Genomic DNA, 20,963 nt, shown 5'->3' with positions numbered 1-20,963 from the left:
GTTTTCTGAAGAAAAGAATTTCAGTGTGAGCCAATGTTAAGCAGTGCCTTATATTGGTAGGAAAACCTCTCTGTAGACTTAAGCACTGGAGACAGAGAGGTACTCAGAGCTGGTGGAAGCCACATAAAGTGTGTGTGTGTGTGTGTGTGTGTGTGTGTGTGTGTGCGCGTGCTTCACAAAAGAGTTGTACTTTAGTTTCTTGGTAGTTGCTAATATTTTTGGCAGCTTTCAAAATACATCTTAAAAGTTTGCTAAGACGATTTCCCCCTCTTTTTGGTAAATGGGATTATAGGGTAGCTTCCGGGGATGGGGATTACAACCTGAAGAAATGAAGCCACAAGTGACAAGGGTTTTCAGTAGCTTGTCTTTTTTTAAATGATAAGTGGTGGTTGTAGTAAGAGTCCTTGAAAATTGAAGGTTTATAGCTGGGAAATAAAAGAGTACCTTCCTGAGGGTAGTACGTGCTTAGTCTTTAAGCCATGATTCATTGCTATTTTAACATTCTTATTTGAAACTTTTCTATATAAAAGAATTCTGCTTTTATGCAAGCAGCCTTCATAACAAATGTTAACTGTGCTCAAATTCTGGTTTCTCAGCTGGCAAAGGCTTACAGTTTATCCTGGAATGGGGGACTTCTTTCCTTTCCATGCCCCTCCATTTTCTCAGTCTGTCTATCCTATTCAGTGTCAGTGACTTTTGTGGTTGCTACGGCCAAAAACCCGACAAGAAGCATCATAAGGGCTCTTGCTCTCTCTTGCTCTTGACTTTGTGCTCCAGTTCTCTCCCCATTCCATTCACCCCTCTCTCTTCACCTGTTCGTAGCTGGCCTCTACTACTTCTTCTTCTTCTTCTTCTTCTTCTTCTTCTTCTTCTTCTTCTTCTTCTTCTTCTTCTTCTTCTTCTTCTTCCTCCTCCTCCTCCTCCTCCTCCTCCTCCTCCTCCTCCTCCTCCTCCTCCTCCTCTTCTTCTTCTTCTTCTTCTTCTTCTTCTTCTTCTTCTTCTTCTTCTTCTTCTTCTTCTTCTTCTTCTTCTTCTTCTTCTCCTTCCTCCTCCTTCCTCCCTCCCTCTCTCTCTCTCTCTCTCTCTCTCTCTCTCTCTCTCTCTCTCTACCTTTCTTGGCCTCTAATACTCCTCAGCTTCCCTCTCCATTCCCTGAATAAAGTCTATACTAAAAAGGGAGGAGGAGGAGGAGGAGGAGGAGGAGGTGCAGGGGAGGGGGAGAGGGATAAGAATAAGATTAAGAATGAGAATAAGAAGCAGCAGCATCATAAGGAATGAGGGATTTATTTTGGCTTACAGGTTGAGGGATGCAGTCCATTATGGTAGAAAAACATGGTAGGAGGAGTGTTAGTAGCAGAGCCACACTGGATTCACAGTCAAGAAGCAGGGAGTGGAAGCAAGTGGGGCCATGCCATAAAACCCCAAGACCTGCCTCAATGACCCATTTTCTCCATCCCTGCTTCTATTCCTAAACGTTCCACAGCATTACAAAAGAGTGCCATTACCTGTGGACCTTGTGTTCAAAAACATGAGCATATAGGGAGGATGTGGGATGAGGCAGGCATTTCACATTCAAATAACGACTTCCATCAGTGGAGAAACATTTCCTGGTTCAGGCAGCTCTCATGTTATGTTGCTATATCTAATGTTATGAGGCAGAAGTCCTCATGCTCTGCAAGATCTAGGAGGCTACAAAGAAATGTCTCATTACTCTGAAAGACAAAGATAGAGAGTCAGACAGACAGATAGATAGATTATAGATTATAGATAGAGATAGATTAATGATGGTGAGATATATGATAAACATAAGTATAGATAGGTAGATAGATTGAGATAGATATAGATAGATCATAATGATATAGGTAATAGAGATAGATGACAGAGACTTTTTTTTCAGTTACTACTGTACTTTATTGTGTTCAACCAAATCACCATGTTACAAAAATAGCAAGCTGCCATAATAAAAAATAAGTCTCCTCTATCCAGCACCAGATAGCATCATTTTACTTTCAAGCCTAGAAATTGCACACTTGTATATAAACCAACCGAAGATGAGGATTGAGAGTTCATCTTGGTGGATTTTTCCTTTGATGAATATGAAGTGTCCTTCCTTATCTTTTTTGATGACTTTTAATTGAAAATTGATTTTATTTGATATTAGAATGGCTACTCCAGCTTGCTTCTTCTGACCATTTGTTTGGAAAGTTGTTTTCCAGCCTTTCACTCTGAGGTACTGTCTGTCTTTGAGATGACAGAGACTTAAGAAGTGACTAGATTATCACTTTCACATTGTAAGCAAATCAAAGGGCATATTCAAAGTATCAGATTTGTTGTAACCCAAGCCTTTGCTTGCACTGCACATGCAGATATATGCCTCCCCTAAACAGAAATAACAACTGGGGAGAGAATATATATCCAGAAACCACCACGAAAGAGTTTGAGAATGTAGAGAAACAAAGATAATGAAGACACAATGGAAAACAGAGGAAATATCAAGAGTAGATAATGTTTGAACTTAAAGTCCATAAAGGAAATGCTTATTTCTCCGTCTCTCTCTCTCCTTTCATAGTCACACTCACGTGTGACTCAGGTGTGTGGCCTTGGGGACTTCACATTTTAAATTTTTTTCCAAAAATATATTTTAATTGAAACAGGATTGTATCACTTTTTCCCTGACGTTTTTTTTCTCCCTCCATCCCCTCCCAGGTTCCCTCCCACCAACTCCTCACATGTCTCCCTTTCTAGTTCACAGCTTCTTTTATTATTATTAATTATTAAATTATTATTATATTAATTAATATGCACAAATAAGAATACAATATATATATCATGAAGAAACTTTTTATTTCAGAAAGCACACAAGTATTTTGCCCTCAGCTTTCCCCAGAGTCCACGTCCTTCCCCAGCAGCTTCCAGAATGCTCTCTTCACCTCCTTGTTCCTCAGGGTGTATACGAGAGGGTTGAATGTGGGGGTGCCCACTGCATAGAAGAGACCAAAGAACTTGCCCCTCTCTTGGGCATAGGGATTTTTGGGCTGCAGATAGACAGCGATGACTGAGCTGTAGAAGAGGGTGACCACGATGAGGTGGGAGGAGCAGGTCCCAAAAGCTTTCCTGCGCCCTTTTCGAGAGTTAGTTTTCAGCACTGCCCTGACGATGGCACCATAAGAGACAAGGATGAGGCTCAGAGGTACAAGCAGGAAGATGACTCCTGCAACTGCCAACTGGATCTCATTAAAAGTGGTGTCCCCACAAGAGAGTCGAATTAGAGATGGGACTTCACAAAGAAAGTCATCTATCTGCCTGTGGGGACAGAAGGGCAGTTTGAGGGTGGGAGGTATCTGAACTATGGATTGGACCAAACCTATACCCCAGGCCACACCTGCCAACTGCTGACACAGGCGTGGGTGGATGATGGTGGTATAGTGGAGGGGCCGGCAGACAGCCACATAGCGGTCAAAGGCCATCACCGTCAGGAGGATGCACTCTGTCGTCCCCAGGAGCATGAAGATGAAGAGTTGGACAGAGCATCCCAGGAAACTGATGGTCTTTGTGGGGCCCCAGAGGTTGAACAGCATCTGGGGGACACAAGTTGTGGTGAAGCAGAGGTCCAAGAAGGAGAGGTTAGAGAGGAAGAAGTACATTGGAGAGTGGAGCCTGGGGTCGAGTGTGGACAGCAGGAGGATGAGTGTGTTTCCTAGGAGGGTGAGGAGGTAGGAACACAAGACAACCACGAAGAGAATCTTTTCCAGGTGTGGGTGTTCAGAGAAGCCCAGCAGGAGGAAGCCAGTGGGGGAGCTCTGGTTGACCATAGTCTGTTCTGCTATGAATCCAGCTGGAGGTGCTGTCCCATCATCACGATTCAATGAGTCCTGAAGTCCTGCAGTCGGGACACTTCTGCCTCTGTCTCTTCTTGAGCCCACCTCTCAGCAGCTCCTTGTTTTCTCCCCCAGCTCCTGGTCTTCTCCTCCTGCTTCTGTCAGAGGTCTAGAGGTCCCAAGGAAACCAGGGACAGCTGGATCCTATACTTGAGCCTCTGATTCCTTGGTAAAGGGGAAGAGAGGCTAATTAAAAACAGGGATTCACTCATTAATTTTTATTATCACAACAGACATTTGCTAAGCATGTGCTACGATCTGTACACTGGCCTACTGTTGAAGTTGTTCCTTCTAGGTGGTAGGAATAATAATGAATTTTGCGGCTTATGATGATCCGATGATAAAACTCAGTTCGGCTTCTTCTTACTTTCTGATAGCATTTGCAGAAGTGTAGACAACCGATTGAAACTAGGTCTATAGACAAGATATTACCCCCCCCCCCCAACGAATGCTGCAATTTCCAGTGACCTCAATTAGGACTCTTGTTTGAAAACAAAGCTCATGGGGCTGGACAGAGGGCTCAGTGGTTAAGAGGGCTGGCTATTTTTCCAGGGGACCTGAGTTTGATTCCCAGGACCCACAAGGGGGGCTCACAGTAACTGCTGTTTTGGATCTTTCAGGTGTGTAAGTCACACACACACACACACACACACACACACACACACACAGAGAGAGAGAGAGAGAGAGAGAGAGAGAGAGAGAGGCAAACCTCCCATACACATAAAACAAAATTAAAATTAAATAAAAACAATCTTTATAGCTCATCAAATTGGACCAAATATTTTCCCTCTAAGAGAAAAATATTTTTCTTTTTTAAATATTTTATTTATTTATTATATATGAGTACACTGTAGCTGTCTTCAGACACACCAGAAGAAGGCATCAGATCTCATTACAGATGGTTGTGAGCCACCATGTGGTTGCTGGGATTTGAACTCAGGACCTCAGGAAGAGCAGTCGGTGCTCTTAACCACTGAGCCATCTCTCCAGCCCCCGAAAAACCTTTTACATTATATGTATTTGGATATATTTTAAGAAAAAAGTGTTAGGCTTACAGTGATTGTCACCTGATATTATAATGACATAATTCCTTAAGAACATAGAATCCTAGAAATGGGGGGATGACCAAGTGGTTAAGAGTGCAAATTATTCTCAAAGAAAATTTAAGATCAGTTGCCAGCACATGTGTTGGCCAGCTCCCAACTACTTATTCCAGGGGATCTGACACTATTGAGTACCTCAGTCACCTGTACACATGTGTGCATACTAACAAACACACACATAATTAAAAGCAATAAAAATAATTTTCAAAATTGGAAATAAAAAAAAGAGAGAAGATACAATCCAGGCATTAGACTGTCTTAGACTGAAGGACCTGTGAGATTGAGACAGCCTGGGCTTCAGAAAGAGGCCTTGCTTCACTAAATAAAGTTAAAAAAAAAATAAAGGACCAAACCCCATGCAGTTTTCTAGTGAAAGTTTGAAGTAGCTTAATTTCTTTTCATTTAAGGTAAAATTTTGTTGCAGGATATTTGAAGTCCCGTCCCCCCTTTCTTCCCTCCCTTCCTCCCTCTCTCCCTTCATTCCTCTTGTTCCCCTCCCTTCTTCTTCCCACCTTTCTTCTGTCAAAGCCAGGGTATTGCTACATTACAGAGACATGGGTGGATTTGAACATGAGATCCCCCTGTCTCAGCACCATAATGTTGAAACATCCAAAGTAGGGTTTTGATTTTGCATAATTATTAGTTAATATGATTCCGATACATTTTCAAATATTTTACTTTGAAGTGAGTTTATGTATTCATAAGAGCTACCAGAGTTCTTTGAAAAAGTGCCTGTATAACTTTGTAAAAGATTCACCATTTAAAGTATTTTCATTTCGACTATATTTCCTCATGTATCATTTTTATTCTGAGTCATTGGGAGCAAGTTACTGGCCAGGGTATTGCTACATTACAGAGACCTGCAACAATGTGGTCTCTGAAACAAAATATACAGGACATGAATTTCCAAGAACTTTTAATGGATATAGTGCCTCATGAACACCCCAGATTCCAAAGTTGCCCATTGTTCTGATACTTTCAGAAGTGTCTTTGTGAGGACTGTGATAAAACAGATGACCAAAAGCAACTTCGGGAGAAACAGGTTTTTACTTCCGCTTTGAGCTCTCAGGTCATTCTTCATCACTGAGGGAAGTCAGGGTAGGAACTGAAGAAGAGACCATGGAGGAATCCTACTTCATTGGCTTGCTTTCCATGACTTGTTCTACCTGCTTTCTTACACAACCCAGAACTACCTACCTAGGGTTTGGTACCACTCACAGTAGGCTATACCTTTCCCTAATTAATCAAGAAATGCCTTAGAGACTTCACTATAGGCAAGATAATGGTGACAATTTTTTTCAATTGAGGTTCTTCCTAGATAACTCTAGCTTGTGTTACATTGACAAAAACCAAAAATTGTAACACCACCACCACCAACAACAACAACAACCACCACCACCACCACCACCAATAACAACTACCAGACTAACATTGTTGTTTCTTTTTGCATAGTATCAAGTCAAAATTCACACACCACACTTAGCTCTGTTTATGGCAGCCCGTAGTAAGTAACTAAGTTAAGGGATTTTTTAAAAATATTGGGCAATGTTGACAGACTATGTATAAGAGCTCATAGGCTGGAAATGTGTGCAGTCTCCTGTCTCTGAAAAACCCAAACACCGTCAGAAGAACACAGAACTGAAAGCCATAAAGTAAAGTTACTGAGTGTGGGAGAGACAGAGCTGTAGAGAGAACTGTGTTGCATCTCGCAGGAGGTGATGGTACTGTTGTAAAAGAGAGGGGACCTGGGGCACTGAAGCTCACCATGAAGATGGCAGGTAGTGACAGCCACTTGACAGCTGAGAGGCAGGAACCCTGCAGGTTGATGGGTGGGGCCTGAAGAGGGGATGAGTGGGTTGTGCCTCCTCACAGGAGCCCTCTTGAGTTCTTGGAGGTTCTGTGCCATCTGCAGAGGGGATGCGTGGGCTGAGTCCCCTTAGAGGTCACCTCTTGCATGTTTGGACGTTGTGTAGCATCTTTCCTCCTCCAGCTTAACTCTGAATCTCCTGCCTTCTCCCCTTCCTCCTATTTTTTTCTCTTTTTGAGGGAAGACCCCCTTCTAATATTTAAGTGCTTTATTGTTGGTAATCTCTTCAAAAGGCGTAGAAGCCATTTGCATGCCTCTCCTGATCTCACTCACGTCCTACCCCTTCAAGAGGCGATCACTCTTGCTTGCGTTATTTATAGTAAGTTCTCCTATGCTGTCTTATAGCTTTTCTTGTGTTACTAAAAAGCAATTGAAGGACTTCTAAGCTGTGAACTCTTCGATTTTCTTCCTGTGTCCCTGGCTCACTTACTGTCCAGGCCACTTTGAGTAAATTATTTTCAAGCTCTTTAAGGTCCATCATCCTTTGACTGTCTTTCTGTTGTTTTGTGCTGTGATTCAAAACTCTCCCCTCCCCCTTTGGCTGCTTCAATTCTGAGGCACCAAAATTCAAATATTCCTTAACTATCTTCCAGTTATTTCCATTTTCATGGATACATTCTTTGTCTGTCTCTTTTTTTAAAGACAGGTTTTCCTGGCTGTTGTGGAATGCTCTGTAGACCAAGCTTACAGAGATCTACTTTCCTTTGCTCCCTGAGTGCTGGGGTTAAAGGCATGTGTCACCACAGCCTGGCCGTTCCTTCTCTTTACTGATCACCAAAGACCTAGGCATGCACTAAGAGGTGCAGGGAGTGGATTTCCATATCTGTTCTTTTTGGTGTCCATATGATGACTGTCACCATCTGCTGAGAACTTTCTGCCCATCTGTCTCCATTCTACATGTCTGGAATATTTATCAGCATTGGTTTCTTGTTACAGAGGTTCAATACCAGATAATTGAAACGTCTTCCCCAACATTACACAGCCAACAAACCCAGACCTGGATTCTGAGCCCTGTTCGACTTCCTATGTGGTACTCACACACTCTGCATCCATCATGTAGCCCAGGTACAATGATTGTACTCTACCTTTGTTTGCAGATGAAGAGAAACAGAGGCAGGTAAAATAATTTGTTCAGGACAACACAACGTGTGCCAGACGTGACCCCACTGTTTAAGACGTGGGGGATTTTGCTGGACTACAGAAGAAAAATCTCTAGACTTACCATGATCAGGTCAGAGTCTTCTCACTCCTTGGCAGGGGAGGTTTCCCCATAATGAGGAGTTTCTGGTTTGAACGGAGCCTCCTCTTGATCTTCACACCATGAAAAGTGAGAGCAAACTGATAGCTTGTGTCCTGGTGACAGCACTGGTGTTAGGGCTCAGCATACTGTGGATGGGAATGCCACCCTGAACTTCCCAAAGCAGTCTGCATCAGTGCCATGACCTGGATATGACTACTGTGCTTTCTCTTTGATTTCAAGTAAAGAAACACACACGTTCAGGCAAAGTAATTCTTCAGAAGAATGCAGTAATGCTGAGCCTTGAACCAAAAGAGATTGCTTCCAGCATCTGGCATTCACCACCTCTTACCACCATTATTCTTCCAAAGTCGGGAGGTTATCTTCCCTTTCTCTGGCACTGGAGATGGAAAGGAGGGATCCCTGGACTCTCATCCCGTTGGGACATGTTTTTAGTTCTCCGAGGAATCTGGTTCCTCTGCCCACTGCTGATTAATTAGGCACTGTTGGTAACGATGGTTCATAGCTAATCGATGACAACATTCCATTATACTATTCCATGGTGATATGGTCACTTCTGCTTCTTAGTGTCTCTAGAGGGAACCATGACATTCTCTTATCTACTGCGTCCTCTTGATTTCTCTTAAGCCTTGTTCCAACCCTCTCAATACATTAAGTATTGTACTTAACATCCGATTTCTTTGTTCTAATTGAGGTGCATGTTACATAAATAAAGTATTTAGGTTTTGAAAATGTTTATATTGTCATGCATTAGTACATTGAGCTCCATTATACATGTTCACACACACACACACACACACACACACAAAATGTATTTTGATTATATTCATCCTCCATTATATTCTCTTGTTCCACTTATCCCCCTCTGTCAAACTGTTTTGTCTTTTAAGTCTTAGAACGGTTCTAACAAAGCAATATTTAATTTTCTCCTTCTACTTCCTTTCACTCTCCAAACCTGGAGATCGGAGCGCTGGGATTAAAGGCTTGAGTCACCATAGCTGGCTGCATTATCTGGAACATAGGAAGGTGCTAGAGGCTATGGCGGAGCAATGAGAACGTCAGGGGCTATGTGAGTGTGGACTCTGAATGACCGCCTCTGCATGTGTGCTACACTCAGTTCTCTCCTGCCAGCCAGGGATGAGTCTCAGACCATAAGCCTTTGGGGAATGTTACCTTGCCTTGCTTTGTTGGGCCCAACTTAACAGACAGTTTTGTTTTTCCTGCTTCCTTGCTATCGTGCTTGATGTGGTTTCCCCCTCTATCTGTGCAGGGTTCCCAGACTGTCCTGAGGGAATTAGAAGGGGGACCAGAATCAAAGTCTTTTTTGATAAAGCACCGGGACTACATACCAGCCCATCTGAACTGCCCTCCTTCCCAAGGCATGGATCTTCCCAGCACAGGAAGACTGCCTTCTTCCCCTTGTCCCACAGATGGTACCCTAAGTATGGCCCAGCCCATTTTCTCTCTTCTACTGTACACTTAAAAAATTAAATAATGAATGAAATTTCCAGTTATTTATTTGTTCAAGCTACTTACGTGGTGGCAACTAATTGAACAAAACAATAGGCTCATACCTTGGTCTCTGGAAATGGTGATGTTGTTGATAACACGCCTTAACAGAAAGAGAAAGAGGACACCGCTATCACCCAGACTTCTGCCAGCTCAGGAACTTCAAGGCTGAATCTGAACAATATTTGCATGATTTGGTATTTTTAATTAATGTTTTGGTAAATAAAGATTCCTAAGAAATGGTACTTCTTAAAATCCTAGGCATGTCTATCCTCTCCTCTCGTCTCCTCTCGTCTCCTCTCCTCTCCCCTCCCCTCCCCTCCACTCCCCTCCCCTCTCGTTGTATTGTATTTATTTTTTGACAACAACCAAAGTTTTGGTTTTAACGAAGCAAGCACAACCTGCAGGATCTATGATTTTGTAATGCTTACCTGCAGAGTTTACCCGAGGCTTAAAGGACTTAGTGTCAGACTGCCGCAAGAGTAGCTATACATGTTAGAAAGTCTACCTAGTATTGATCTTCCTCTGCCTTCTCCTCCTCGTTGTTGCTCACAAATCATTCACCGTCTTCATCATCCTTCTCTGGGTCTCCTCACGGCTCAATAAAATGTATTTTATGAATTAAAAAAACACCCCACAGAATTACTTCTTTTTGTTCATTGATCTTCAGATGGGTATTTGGATGGCTTTGCTATGCATTTTATTGAGAAATGTTGGATATATGTTACTCATTGACAGGGACCTAAAACTTGGTTTATTAATTACTATGGAGTTATTTGGTTCTGATATTAGAATAATACTAGGTTCATAAAAATTTCAAAGCATTTCTTCCCTTTTTCTTTTATAAAATACTTTGAGAACCATCGATGACCTTAAATGTCAGCTAAGTGGACTGGAGAGACAGCACAGTATAGAAGACAGTTACTAATCGAGATAAAACATTTGGAGCACAAATGTGCAGATACCCACACACACAGATACCCACACACATGAATATAATCAAAATAGTAAAAATAGGCATCTAGAGAGATGGTTTAGTGTAGGGAGCAGCTAAAGATGGCGCCGACATCCGGTGGTTGTTTGTGGTAAACACCTACAGCGCATGTGTTGGCATACCCCCAGCACCTACAAGGCCAGGGTGATATTCATGCTAAATAGGTATTTCATACTCCACCAATCCCCAGTGGACAAATTTACAGCCACAGTCTGTTTTGTATATAAGGCAAGTGCCTTTGTTTCTCGGGGTCCCCGTATCATCAATAAGGTGTTCCTGCAATAAAGGCTGTTAGAGAAGGATCCAACGGTGTCGTGTCTTCCTTGCCGGTCGAGGTGGGCACGACAGTTTAGAGGTTCTTAGGAATTGGTGTGATTCCAGAGGATCAAAGTACTCGTTTCGGACCCCTCAGAACTACCTTTAATTTCAGCTCCAGGGGATCTAAGACCTTTGAAACAATCTGGACCACATATCCACACACATTATCCACACAAATACATGTGTATGGAATAAATAAAAATTTAAACAATAATCAAAAATATTTTAACATATTTGGCATTCATCTAGACCTGAAAAATTTATAGTTGGGCATTTGTTTTTATTACCCAGTTTATTAATTTTTTTCCCATCTCATTGCTTCCTATAGAAACTTTTAAGAAGTTTTTACCTTCTTCATTTGATTTTGGCAGCATGGATGTGTCAGCCATTCAAATATCTTGCTTCTATTTCCAGTTCCCCCCAGATAAGATTTAAGGTCTGTAGTGACAATATTCTGCGTTCTGTATTTGTATGTTGTATTGTCCCCATTTTTGCCTCTCATTTTCTTAATTAGGCCACGTCTCTCCTTCATTTTGCTACTCTGACCGATGGTTTGCCAATCTTGTTTATCTCTCCAGAATGTCAACTCTTCTTTATGCCGTCAATTCCTCCCGTTTGAAAATTTTCATTGTTTGTGCCCGTGACCTTTATTTCCTTCCACCTACTAATTTTAGGCTTTGTTTCTTTATATGAGCTGTCGCATGACTCATGGAGTCACCGATATTTTATGAAGAAGGTATTTGTAGCCATATGCGTGTGTCTTAAAGATTTTACTTTATCTACATTTGTTTTGTTGCTGTTTTTTAAAATTACTTTTATTTATTTATTTTTTTTTTTTACATTCCAGTCGTTACCCACCTCCTGGTCTGTCCTCTCACAGTTCAGCATCCCATTCTTTCTCCCCCCTGTTTCCAAGAGGATGTCTCCCCCACCCTCCTGCAAGGCCTCCCTACTCCCTGGGGCCTCAAGTCTCTCAAGGTTTAGGCACATCTTCTCCCACTGAGGCTAGATCAGGCAGACCTCTGTAGTATATGTGTCTGGGGCCCTGGACCAGCTCCTGTGCGCTGTCTGGTTGGTGACTCAGTGAGAGATCTCAGGGGTCTGGGTTAGTTGAGACTGCTGGTCTTCCTATGGGGTTGCTCTCTTCCTCAGCTTCTACCAATCCAGCCCTACAGAGGATTCTAGAAGGAAAACTCCAACCCGAGGAGGGTACTTACACCAAAGGAAAAACAAGAAATTAATCATCTCACAAAAAAAACAAAACAAAACAAAAGGAGAGAGTCACATATAATGCAACAAACAAACAACAACAAACATAACAGGAACTAACAATCATCTTGTCTTTAATATCGCTCAATTTGTCATATTTACCTTACTTTAAAATCAGATTAAAGAAACCTTACATTTAATAACATCACACCTCTCTCTATCTATCTACATCTCATATGTTCTGATCATTTTTTATTTTTAAATAATTTTAAATTTCTGATATAATAATGTAATTGCCTCACTTTTTCTTCCATTTAATCCCTCAAAACCCTGCCACGTACATGCCATCAGATTCTTACCAGTTCACAGCGTCTGGAAGGTTTAATTGTGCTTTTACACCCACCCCCCATTCCTTATTACAGAAATACAATTTGCTCAGCATGTATAATGTCACTAGTATGCACACATTTTAGGTTAGGCCATTTGGTATTAAATAACCAAAGGGGTGATCTTCCCTATAGAATACTTATTTCTCCTTGTACTGGCTGGTTTTGTGTGTCAACCTGACACGAGGTGGAGTTATCAGAGAAAAAGGAGCCCCAGTTGTGGGAATGCCTCCGTGAGACCCAGCTGTAAGGCATTTTCTCAACTAGTGATCAAGGTGGGAGGGCCCAGGCCTTTGTGGGTGGTGCCGTCCCTTGGCTGGTTGTCCTGGGTTCTATAAGGAGCAAGCTGAGCAAGCCAGGGGAAGCAAGCCAGTAAGTAACGTCCCTCCATGGCCTCTGCATCAGCTCCAGCTTCCTGACCTGCTTGAGTTCCTGTCCTGACTTCCTTTAGTGATGAACAGCAATGTGGAAGTGTAAGCTGAATAAACCCTTCCCTCCCCAACTTGCTTCTTGGTCATGGTGTTTGTGCAGGAATAGGAACCCTGACTAAGACACTCCTGATCTCATTATTTCTGCTCCCATGACTCAGAAATCAGTATGGTAGAGAGAACAGAAGCGCAGTTAGTAAGAAAAACAGAAAGTTTTCTGTGAAAATTTTGTCCTAGAAGTATCAGGAGTTGAACTAATGGAGTCTTTTAATATGGTTGTCTAAAAATAACCTTCAAAAGGATGACACCAATAGACATAGCAATGTGAACAGGTGAAACACCAAAAAAAAAAATATGGACAACTATTTTTTTTTGGTAAATTTGAAACTAATTGTGGAGGAAATAATGGATTTGTCCAGGTTAACTGCCATGACAGGTATGAGTCATGGCTTTGAGGTTTGAGTTTGGCCACCTATGTGTCTCTATGTTTCATAAACGTCAGCAAAGCACGATAAATTTGCTTGAAAATTTTCATGATTAAATTCTTATCTTTGTATTAGAAAATAATCTTGTGTACACTGTCTACCTTGCACATGGGAACTATCATTGTATGTTGTTTTGATACATGTATAAAAAGGATGATTAGGTGAAATGAATTTGTCTACGCCTTAGTCTTGCTGAGAGATCCCTCCAACATAGCCTGATACATTCCCTTGGTACATTTTAGGAAATCCAGGTTTGAGAAGTCAGCAGTGGCACTTACATACTTCATTTTGTTTTATTTTCTAAATGTCTTTATTTCTTCACTGAAAAATTCATACAATATATGTTGACCATCTCTCCCTTCTTCCTCTTCTAATTTCTCCCATGCCACCAAAGTCATGTCCTGTCAGTTTTAAAAGGTCAATATTATCTCATTTATCTTCTTGCATCTAAGATTGACTGAGGGTTTGCGAAGGGAAAACTGGGAATGAGGACAACATTTGAAATGTAAATAGATAAAATAACCAATAAAAAAAGGGATTGACTGAATAATTAAGCTCACACATGCTGTCTTGCAAACCTTATAAGCCATAAGCCTGGAGACTCATATTTACTTCTTCTTCTTAAACTGTATGCGATAATCTTGTCTTTCTGTTCAACTACATATAATAAGCAAGTTGACCTTCCAGGTGCTGTGACTTTTCCACCGGGAAGCTAGACTACCTGACCTTTCTGTCCAAGTGTCTGTTCTTTGTTCTTTTGCTATTCTTGCTTGGTCAGCTCCTGGAATCATTCACAGCACAACATGTTCAGTGCTGCAATTTGCTGCTCATGTCCTGTCTTTAACAGTCTCCACTTCCATAACCTTGTCTCACGTATTTCATTGACCTTTTCTCCCCTCCCTCTACCCATTTATTTCTCTTCTTCCACTCACGTAGTTTTTATTCTCTTTCCATGACCTACACATATTTATGAAGAGACTTTTTTCCATATGTGTTATATTGTACTTTTATACCTTTTCCTATTTCTTTTGTTATTTTTTTAAAGGTGTATATGCCTTGAGGTCTTTCTGTTCTCGTTCTGTTAAATTTCTAGCATCTTCCATAGTTCCTGGTATATAATTATGTACTGTAAACATACATAGGTGACATGTGTGGTGTATTCCTGCAATATCAACACTCAGGAGGTGGATTCAAGAGATTCTGAAGTACAAAACTAATTTTAGACATAGGGAGTTTTGTGTCACAGACAAACTGAGGCAACACTAAACCCAACCAACCAACCAACTAACCAACTAACCAACCAACCAACCAACCCCCACCAACAAAAAAACCCCAAATGCATAATGAATGAACTTGGATGAAGTAATCAAGGGATGTTGAATTATTTTTATTTTTCATTTTTTCTCTTAAACTTTTAATTTTATACAAGAATTGCTGAAATCCTGTGTGGGCAAATTTGGTTTTGGATTACTGTTTCGTTCATTCTTCTTGTGTAGTCAAATAACACTTAGTGAATACACAGTGGGGCTATCATAATTTGAAGACCAGGCAGTCTTGCTGACTCTTGATAATACTTAGATCCAGTGGCTCTACCTGATTATTCCCACGAAGAAGACATGGAGCTGAGGATCCTCTACATTTCTAATTTCTGATGTCTTGAAAGGAACAGTGCAGATATCAGGAATACTGTGTGGCCACCTCCAACTTGTGAAATAGTTTGTTAAGTACAGCATTCCTACATCTCACACAAGAGAAAGGTAGAATCTACTTATCAGAGAATGACTTGGTTGGTACCTGTGTCACTAGAATCAAGAATCTGTCAAGTGTTTGAAATCATGGTCGTTCTAAATGTCATCTGACAATGTGGCTGATGCTCATTTGCTCATCTTCTCAACCTCTCTTGTTATTCACTCACCAGGTTGTGGCACCTTCTGATTGGTGTACTCTACACATGCTGTGTCATTACATGAAATACTGAAGTCTTCCTTGTCCTAGTATTGGGGTTTAATCCTGTGTGCTTCCTGTTTTTCCACTTATCCATAAGAAGCCCTGGAAATCCTTTTGGTTAGTGTGTCTACATTCCTTCTTCCTTGGTGTAAGTAAAGGTTTTTGTATTTAAACTTTGTTGTAGAATGTAAATAGATACCTACTCTGTGAGACACACATTTGTAGGTCTGTACATGTTAAACTCCCTGTTCTCTTGAATATGCCTGACTGCATCTCTATTCTTGATTTAAATTATTTTATTTGTGTAATAATAATTGTTATGGTTGTGGTATACATGTCAGAGTCAATGCGTGCCAACATACAAGGATGTCGGTGACAACTTACAAGAGTCTACTTTCTTCATCTATAGGACTTGTTCATGCCATATGGCTTACGGGATAAACTTTTTTACAGAGCCATCATAATGTCACACTTGACAGGTCATTTGACTCTATTAGTATTCCTAAAAATGTCCGTTCCTTTGTCTATTACAATCATTACACACAGCACATTATTAGCGTCAGTAAGTGATGTTTGAGATGGCGATTACATCCTTATTTCAGGGAAGAAAAACAGCCCTTAGAATTGTTAGAATTCTAAGGTTTTTCTCTTACATATGCACGTGCTTCTCTCAATCTGTTGGGTCAGGACTAAGTTGTGAATGTGCTCAATAGTGCTCCCATTCTATATCTGGTCAAGATGTTGCTGAAGATCTTCTGTCTTATTTTCCTTCAATGAATACGGCAGCGACTGCTTCTTTTGTCATTTCTGATGTTGAACTTGAGGACCCTCTACTGCTATAACCATATTCCATTACCAGTCTCCTGGCAGCCACCATGTTCATGTGGATATTTTGAGTCATATAGAAAATTTTTTTTAAAACCACTAAACCTGTGTTTCTTGTTGTAAAATTAAGTTTGGATTCAATATGTTTTTACTTGTGTATTTATATAAGAAATTTAAGCAGGTGACATGGGCTGAGAGGGACTTTAGGGTGTAGATATTGTTCTTATACAGTGGGCTCAAGATTATGAATCCTGATACAGTAGTTGGTGTGTTATATGTAAGTTCACGGAAAGTTTTCACAAGATAAAGGTCAGAATACATGACCCGTGTGTAGAAAAGACAGCAATTATCTGTCATCATGGACAATAAACTGCTGTGCAATGAGGGCATGGGCACATATGCCAGGCTGGGTTGAAGTGGAAGCGGGGTTTTTGTTTTGTGTGTGGAATGATGGTTGTTTTCCCTCTTGGAACTGACAGCAGAGGCTTTTAGCTGAGAGATTTCTTTATGGACGTGGGCAAATGTTGTCTGTGACTGGCTTGGGATTTGTTTTTTGTTCTCATGCCAAGGACATAGAAGAAGGAAGCTATTGTTCTTTAGCGGCTTGCCCTTGTCTTGCTAGCACATGTGTTACGGAAGACCAGCTGTAAGATGTAACCTTACGAACTGAGAAAGCAAAGGATTGTGGGGGGTGGCGAGAGAGAAAGAAAAACAACGTTAGGACTCACGGAAAGCAGCCCACTGGTTACAATAACGATGGGTGTGACTTGGAGAGACAGAACCATGAGGACTATATGTCCTGTTCTGTTCATGCTTTGTGGAATCTTACTCTGCTTGCTGCCCTGACATCACATCCTTCAAAATCTAGGAGTTTTAGGAAAACTTTAAGGGGATTTCTACCCCTTTACTGTGCAATGTCGCCGGCACAGTGATGACATATTAGTGGTTGAATGTTTTCAAGCATTGTTGCTGAAGCAGATTAATGACTCAACCAACACCCTTGGAAAGAACTAAGGGGGTGTAGGTTGATAAAAATTACCACCACCTGTAGAAAAATTTTGGGCTCTGACATAGGAAATCTGAGGGAACAATTTAGAGTTCAGAAAAGTGCACTGTTCATTATCGAGCAAGGTATGCTTTTAAGGTCAGGGATTAAGAACAATGGCAGTCTGACTGCTACTAGCTGACATAACTTTCTTGCTAAAGCTGGGATGGTGATCAAGGTGGGAATTAATTTCTTGTATCCACTTCTTGTGCCCCTTAGCGTCCTGATAAGCCTTAATAAATAATATTTGGAGGAATAGATGTGTACCCTAAGTATTGAAAGTAGAAGTGAATATTGTTTTTCATATAAAAGTTTAGATTTATACTTATATTAAGATTTTTACAAGATCACATTCTAGATAAATAATAAACAACATCATAAATAGTATAATTATAATATAAATGATCATAAAATAATATAATGTGATATATAATAAATAAAATAGTGACAAAATTGATACTGGATTTTAAAAAAAAAGATTTATTTATTTATTTATTTATTTCATGTATGTGGATACACTGTAGCTGTCTTCAGATACACTAGAAGATGGCATCGGATGCCCATTACAGATGGTTGTGAGCCACCATGTGCTTGCTGGGAATTGAACTCAGGACCTCTGGAAGAGCAGTCAGTGCTCTTAACCACTGAGTCATCTCTCCAGCCCTTGATACTGGATTTTTGAACATTCTGTTTAGAGCCTGCCATTGTTGAATTATCTAGTTTGCAGATTTTGGGTCATTTCAGTAAATCTCCACTATGTGCATATAAAGAAAGATTTATTCTGTAAGTCCTGGTACTCTAGAGAACCCTGACTAATTCAGAACTTAAAAAGTTAATTATCTGTAATCCTTGCTGTTTCTATATGGTAGATAAGCACAGCTCATGCTTTCATTTAGGACATCGGAGCCTTTGCCTCGACAACAGTGGTCAATGTGTCAAAAGTCATTTCATATTATATGATTTTTAAAAATTTATTCTGTATTATAACTTATCAGGAAAATGTTTGTATAAATGCAAATCAATGCTCTGGCAGGTAAGTTAATTAGAGACTTAGCTATTCAAACTCTCAAAATAACAGAGAGAACATGAGCTTCTTTTTCAGCATGATTTCTGTGGTGTATGTTTGTCTGAGTGGTATATATGTGTGTACATGTGTGTGTGTGTGTGTGTGTGTGTGTGACCCTTTGTTTCCAATTCTCTATTTTGTTAGCTAAAGATAATTCATAAAACAGCTGACTAGAATATTATTTTCCTGCCTCTACAAAATTTGAAATCTGTAAATAAAACATAGTTTTAAGATTCAAATATTGTCTCTAATGTGCCTTTGAAAGGTGAGAGGCTATAGGTGTCAGATTCCAGTTTCTATTTTTTTAAAAAAGATTTATTCATTTATTATGTACAGTGTTCTGCCTGCATGTATGCCTGTATGCCAGAAGAGGGTGCCAAGATCCCACCACAGATGGTTGTGAGCCACCATGCGGTTGCTGGGAATTGAACTCAGGACCTCTGGAAGAGCTGTCAGTGCTCTTAACCGCTGAGCCATCTCTCCAGTCCCATTATTCTTAATGAAACCCTGATAATCACATTTATTTTGTAAAGCCACGGCTGCCATATTCTCCACTGTATCCCCCATTCAGGCCCATTGACACATTATTTGGAATGAAGCAGACATTCCTTGTGTTTCCCTAGTGAATTAAGGACAGTGCTCAGTGCTTCTCCAAATCTTGAGATGTTTCCACAATGGTGAAGGAGAGGTGATGACTGAACAAGACTGACTTCCAAACATTTGGCATTCTGTAACTGAAGAGAAGCCTTTGGGGTGAAGGATTCCATTTCATCTGTGGTAATTGTAGTTGATTAGCACTCATTGATCCTTGGTGTTCTGGTAGGTTTAATGTAGGATTTGATGTGTATGTGTCATTTCCCCTTATGATTTCCTCGGTGCTTCGGTTCCTTTTAACAAGTATCAAATAGGTAAGCATTCGATATTCAGTCCTTAGGCCTTCCAAGTAGCATCAGTGAAACTGAACAGATTGCAGTGCTCACAGTTCCCTTTATTGAAAACCATTGTACTACAATGTCACGTAGGAAAATATTCAGTTTCTGTAAATGGCATTTTTAATATATTTGTTTCCATAATTTTTTCTTAAATTATGGCTTCACTCACAGAGTCCTTTCACCTTTCTTAAATTATTTCTTTGGTATCTTCAGCTCACACATACATTCTGGATTTTACCTTCTCCTATCTCCTTTATTTATTGCTTTTCAAGGCACTATGCTGTTCAAAGCATTATCTTTTGAGAAATTTTTCTGTTGTGTACAATAATGTCTTTTGGGTATCCATCATTCTTTGTTATATGAAACAGCGGCCCATCAGTTTATGCCAGCTGAACTCACTACATTGGTACATTAATTAGCATACTAGTCAATGTTCATTTTTCTCTAAAATTTTATTTTGAGAACTGTTTAAATTGAGTAAATTTAATGATTTAATCTTTTCGGAAGTATTGGTCTCCCTTTAATAAGCCAGTTTTTCTCTAGTTCCTGAAGCACCCACAGCTTGAGTGACTCTGGATGGCCCTCATGATTGTTCTCTTTTGATTATTTCCTCAGAGATAATAAAGCTCTGAAATCGCTCAAACCGTCAATTTTTGAAACGTTCGTGGGAGCATTGCAAGTACAGCATCACAAGTCCCCGATACCTGTGACTTGTTAAGGGATCTCAGGAGACGCATGGATGCATCAAACAAAGAAGAAGAGGCACAGAACAAGGGGTATTTGCATAGAATATACTTAATCTGGGAAACGCTTGAAATTTCTTTCGCTGTATCCAAACTGTTCAGAAATACTTAACTCCCCATTTTCCCAAATGGTCCCTGTGCTGCTGACCCTCTCGTTTGTTTTGTGTCCTGCTTGTCTGCCAAACAGGTTACTCCTAATTGGTCCGTAGTGCGTGTGACTCATGTCATGTGCTTTTGAATTCATCCTTGGCCTTGTGTTAGTTTGATCGCCTTATAGCTTGTTCTTTCTACATTGAAACTCACCACCATGAAGTCTCTGGAATTCATTGTATTTAATAGTTCTATCATAATTTAGGGTTTTATCTGTGCTTATGTTCTGGGTACAGTATGTAAAGATACCTAGCGTATATATTTGCCTTAGTGTTTTCAGAGAAATGACAAAGCCCTCTCATTTTTATATATTCCACTGAAAGGCAATACATTTTTTATTTGTATGGATATGTGGCCATGTATATATGTTTGTGTGGATAAGGGCACACATATGTGTGCATGGAAGTGGTGGCAGCTACAGATACTATCTGTTTTTCTCAACCACATTCTTCCTCATTTTTTTTTCTTTTTTTCGGAGCTGGGGACCGAACCCAGGGCCTTGCGCTCACTAGACAAGTGCTCTACCGCTGAGCTAAATCCTCAACCCCCATTCTTCCTCACTTTAAAGACAGAGTCTATCCTTGAGCCTGATGCACACCAATGTAGCACAGGTTAATTATCTGGACAACAAACCTATTTTTAGGATCTTTCTATTTCTCTCTCCGCAGAACCTAAGAGTGCTGGCACACCCGGACTTCTCCACTGGTCCTGGGATTCTGAATTCAGATCCTATTCTAAGCACTACACTTAGTGAATCATTCCTATGGCGTGGAGACTATGAATTTTGTCTGGGATTTCCTTGCATCTTACTAATAGCTGT

At 40.5% G+C, this 20,963-nt stretch overlaps 1 protein-coding gene across 2 annotated transcripts; it reads right to left on the bottom strand.

Moving 5' to 3' along the window:
- Positions 1–2,825: 2,825 nt before the first annotated feature.
- Positions 2,826–8,676, bottom strand: Or2h1b (olfactory receptor family 2 subfamily H member 1B). 2 transcript variants are annotated; one of them, XM_087597925.1, is made up of 2 exons: positions 8,071–8,676; positions 2,826–4,043 (listed from the first exon to the last, which is right to left on the bottom strand). In XM_087597925.1, exon 2 carries the CDS (start codon positions 3,810–3,812, stop codon positions 2,874–2,876), a length of 939 nt encoding a protein of 312 aa, XP_087454051.1. In that variant the 5' UTR covers positions 3,813–4,043; positions 8,071–8,676; the 3' UTR covers positions 2,826–2,873.
- Between the last annotated feature and the right edge of the window lie 12,287 nt (positions 8,677–20,963).

The sequence above is a fragment of the Rattus norvegicus genome, chromosome 20 (assembly GCF_021556685.1).
Source record: "Rattus norvegicus strain SHRSP/BbbUtx chromosome 20, alternate assembly SHRSP_T2T, whole genome shotgun sequence".
Classification (NCBI taxonomy): domain Eukaryota; kingdom Metazoa; phylum Chordata; class Mammalia; order Rodentia; family Muridae; genus Rattus; species Rattus norvegicus.
The sequence above is the reverse complement of the archived record's forward strand: the minus strand, read 5'-3'. Positions and strand labels throughout refer to the sequence as shown.

What these genes read in the sequence shown, in the direction of transcription:
- Or2h1b (XM_087597925.1), bottom strand. Translation starts at nt 3,812, where the DNA reads ATGGTCAACCAGAGCTCCCCCACTGGCTTCCTCCTGCTGGGCTTCTCT.